This window comes from Octodon degus, unplaced genomic scaffold (assembly GCF_000260255.1).
Source record: "Octodon degus isolate 3935 unplaced genomic scaffold, OctDeg1.0 scaffold00083, whole genome shotgun sequence".
Classification (NCBI taxonomy): Eukaryota; Metazoa; Chordata; class Mammalia; order Rodentia; family Octodontidae; genus Octodon; species Octodon degus.
Genome location: NW_004524659.1, coordinates 8,255,113 through 8,259,061, shown reverse-complemented (window position 1 = coordinate 8,259,061; position 3,949 = coordinate 8,255,113). Strand labels below are relative to the sequence as shown.

The 3,949-nt window shown below is 64.4% G+C and overlaps 1 protein-coding gene across 1 annotated transcript; it reads right to left on the bottom strand.

The window, feature by feature from the left end:
• Nucleotides 1–515: 515 nt before the first annotated feature.
• Cebpa (CCAAT/enhancer binding protein alpha) lies at nucleotides 516–2,728 on the bottom strand. Its single transcript, XM_004636733.2, has one exon. It carries the CDS (start codon nucleotides 2,586–2,588, stop codon nucleotides 1,536–1,538), a length of 1,053 nt encoding a protein of 350 aa, XP_004636790.1. The 5' UTR covers nucleotides 2,589–2,728; the 3' UTR covers nucleotides 516–1,535.
• Nucleotides 2,729–3,949: the final 1,221 nt, after the last annotated feature.

The following is a 3,949-nucleotide window of genomic DNA, read 5'->3' as shown; positions in this document are numbered from 1 at the left end:
CCTCAACGTCAAGAGGGGCTAAAGAGGTGCTAACTCATCAGGATCTCAGCCAGAGAAAATGCTGTGATTATTTACAAATGTGACCTGGCCTACAGAAAACCTTGGAAGTAGCTTCTTTCTAGGTTTAAAAAGACACCAAAATTCACTTTGATATGTTTATATTATAGATATAATACATAAAACATCTAACACGAAACTCTATGCTCTTCCCCGAAAGAAGACAGCCAAGCAGTCCTTCCGTGCTTCCACCCCAGCGGTGCATGCACACTGGCTGGAGGGCGCTTCCTTCCAGACCCAGAGCCAGGGCCTCTTGGGGGACAAGCCTGCGGGCAGCCCCAGCCAGAGGGAGCAAAGGCCCAGGAGGCCCACAGCCCACGCCAGGGAAAGCCTAGGGGGAATGGGAAGCCCATCTGACCTCTTTGGTTCCTCCCAGAGGGGAGCAAAAACAACCCCAAAACCAAAAGGAAAGAGAGGCTCTGCCCCTTCCCCCGGCCGGCTGCTGATGGAGAGTCTCATTTTGGCAAGTATCTGAGCAAAACCAAAACAAAACAAAAACCAAATAAAATGGTGGTTTAGCATAGACGTGCACATTCACATTACACAAGGCACTGCTGGGACACAGAGGCCAGATACAAGTGTTGATATCGGCTGATAAAGCAAAATATTTGGAAAGCTTGTCATAACTCCGGTCCCTCTGGGATGGACTGATTGTGCTTCATGTTTGTACGGCAATGCTGGCAACATACAGTACAGACAGGGCTGATGGTCCCAGTATCCCTCTACCCTCCCACCCCAAGACCACATCTCCAGCTTACCTCTTCCACCAGCCCACAACCCCCCAGAACACAAGGCCTTAGGATTAACTCAGGACCTAGCCTTCCGGTGGGACAGGGGGTGGGAGTCTCCAGCTAGTCACCTGGTGAGTGTGAACCCAAGAAGACCAGCCTGTTGTAGGCAGACATGGGGTGGGGGTGGAGGTGGGAGAAAGAAGACATTTCAGCCCCACCACCTCCGTGTAGAGTGAGGGGGAAAATCTTAAGTTCGAAGGCCCAACTTTTTAAATTCCTCCCTTCTGTGAACAGGCACAGAGGTGTGGTTGGGGCTGTATGGTTAGGATCTCAGCTTCCCCATGGGCCAACACCCCACCTTCTCTGCTGGAGGCTTCCTGCAGCCTCAGAGGAGGCAGGAACCCTCCCTCCAAATAAAATATCAAGGCACGTGTTCGCTCCCCCTACTCGGTAGGAATCAGAGCAAATTTGCATTTCCAAGGCACAAGGTTATTCCTCAACACTAGAGCTCGGCCCCAAGAGTTCTCCCGTCTGAGGGAGAAACCACGTCTCATTCCCTCATCTTAAACGCACCGAGTTCGGCTCAGAGAAAGGGAAAGGACACGCAGAGCAGGCCAGGTTTTCAGGTGGCACTGGAATGTCTTAGTCCTGGCTCACACGGCAGGGCAGCCTTGAGATCCGACGACCCGAAACCACTCCCCGGGTCCCCGCCAAAGGCCGGCCTAGGGCGGTCCGCCACCGCGTGCCTCACGCGCAGTTGCTCATGGCCTTGACCAAGGAGCTCTCCGGGAGCTGGCGGAAGATGTCCCGCAGCGTGTCCAGTTCGCGGCTCAGCTGTTCCACCCGCTTACGCAGGCGGTCATTGTCACTGGTCAGCTCCAGCACCTTCTGCTGCGTCTCCACGTTGCGCTGCTTCGCCTTGTCACGGCTCTTGCGCACCGCGATGTTGTTGCGCTCGCGCCTCACCCGGTACTCGTTGCTGTTTTTGTCCACCGACTTCTTGGCCTTTCCCGCGCCCGTGCGGAGGTCGGGGTGCGCAGGCGACAGCCCCTTGAGTGCGCCACCCGGGCCGGGCAGGCCGGCGGCGCTGAGCGCGGGCGCCGAGTGCGGGCTGGGCACCGGCGTGGGCGGTGGCGTGGGGTGGCCGGGCTGCAGGTGCATGGTGGTCTGGCCGCAGTGTGCGATCTGGAACTGCAGGTGCGGGGCGGCCAGGTGCGCGGGCGGCGGGTGGGCGTGCGGCGGCGGCGGCGGCGGCGGCGCCTGGTAGGGGAAGAGGCCGGCCAGCGCCAGCTGCTTCGCCTCGTCCTCCTCGCGGGGCTCCTGCTTGATCACCAGCGGCCGCAGCGCGGGCACCGCGACGCGCTCGTACAGGGGCTCCAGCCTGCCGTCCAGGTAGCCGCCCGCCGCGCAGCCGTAGCCGGGCGGGGGCCCATGCGCACCCCCGGACATGACGGCGCCGCCCGGGCCCGCCGGGGCACCCGGGTAGTCAAAGTCGCCCCCTGCTCCCGCGGGGCCCGCGGCCGCCTTGGCCTTCTCCTGCTGCCGGCTGTGCTGGAACAGGTCTGCCAGGAACTCGTCGTTGAAGGCGGCCGGGTCGATGTAGGCGCTGATGTCGATGGACGTCTCGTGTTCGCAGATGCCGCCCAGCGGCTCTGGGGCTGCAGGTAGAGCAGGGGGCTGCGCAGGGCCCGCACCCCGGGAAAAGCCGAAGGCGGCGCTGCTGGGCGCGTGTGGGGGGCTCTGGAGGTGGCTGCTCATCGGGGGCCGCGGCTCCGCCTCGTAGAAGTCGGCCGACTCCATGGGACAGCTAGAGCGCTCCTGGCATGGCGAGCCTCGGCGGCCTCCAGCCTGCGCGGGGCGCCGCCGCGTCCGCCGCCCACCCGGTAGCCCTGCTCACTCGCGCCCGCGCAGCTCCGGGTCGCGAATGGCCAGGCCCGCGCGAGTCCCGCTTTTATACCGGGTCGCCATCGCCCCCTGGTGTCCAAGCGGCTCCCTGACCGCGGGCGAGGGCAGCGAGGCGCCTGCCGGGTCTTAGCGCCCGCCTCTCGGAAGGGCGGTGAGTGGCGAGGGGCGCAGAGAGGCGGTGGCGCAACGCCCGCTGCCTCTAGCGCGGGAGCGGAACCCCGGAGGCCGTGCCCGGCCCCACCCAGACAGGCTGTCACCCGGCGCACACGTGGTCGGTGGCGTTCACCCCACGATCCTCCCCAAACCACTCGCTTCCAGTTAACAGCCGGAGAGCCCAGAGCACCCAGAGGCCGTGCAAGGGCTCGGTGGAAGACAAGTCTGGGTCCTGAGAACCAGGCCTGTCCCGGCCGCGGCTTCTGCCCCGGAGCGCGGGGCGGAGGGGACAGCTTCCGACACGCAGGCAGTCGCGCACCGCCGAGCGGAGAGACCCGGAGCGTGGAGACGCGGGAACTGCTATTTGGTGTCCACGCGACCCCACAGATGTCACTCTGAAGCTCCTCTCCGCCGTCCTGCCTCTGAGCCCAGCAGGGTCGCACTGGCTCGGTAGCGCAGGGCACTAGGACCCTGCAGAGTACCGAGGCGGCCGCGACCCGGGCTCCTGGCGGACCGAGCCGGTCCAGCCGCTCTGGAAAACTTTCTTTTCAATTACTTCTCCAGGCCCGGGCGCGAGGGTTGCTCAGGCGCGCGAGGCCGGGCCCCCAGCCGCCCGAGCAGCGGCCAAGTTTTCTTTGGGGATGGGCGGGTAGTCCCCGGATGGGCCACTCTGCACGCTGGGCGAGCGCAGGGAAGAGGGCAGGCTCGGAGCGAGGCGAGGACTTGCCTTCAGGAGCGGGAGACGCGGCCTCCGCTTTGGCGCCCACTGCCACTCAGGGCCAGAGCTGCGGCGTCGAGTGAGCTGGGCCAAGGGGTCCGCGCACCCCCCGGGAAACTCTGCCACGTGGGTGCCCCGCTCCTGCGTCCCACCGCGCACGTGCAGCCTCCGCACTTGGGCCCGCGCGCGGGTGGCGCTCTGTGCCGGGCAGGGGGCGCCTCGCCTGCACTTGGGTCTCTCCAGCTTCCATCCGGCTCAGCCCCTGCGGCTTCTGGAGCCAAGGCGTGATGTCCCCGTACCTCCCAACCCCCTAGTGCTGTCTGGAGGTATCCCTGCCTGGGAATCATCACCGGGCTACTCAGGTGACACCCCCACGCAGCGCCTT

Bases quoted from the DNA above. Each gene is read 5' to 3' on its own strand.
- Cebpa (XM_004636733.2), bottom strand. From the start codon at position 2,588: ATGGAGTCGGCCGACTTCTACGAGGCGGAGCCGCGGCCCCCGATGAGC.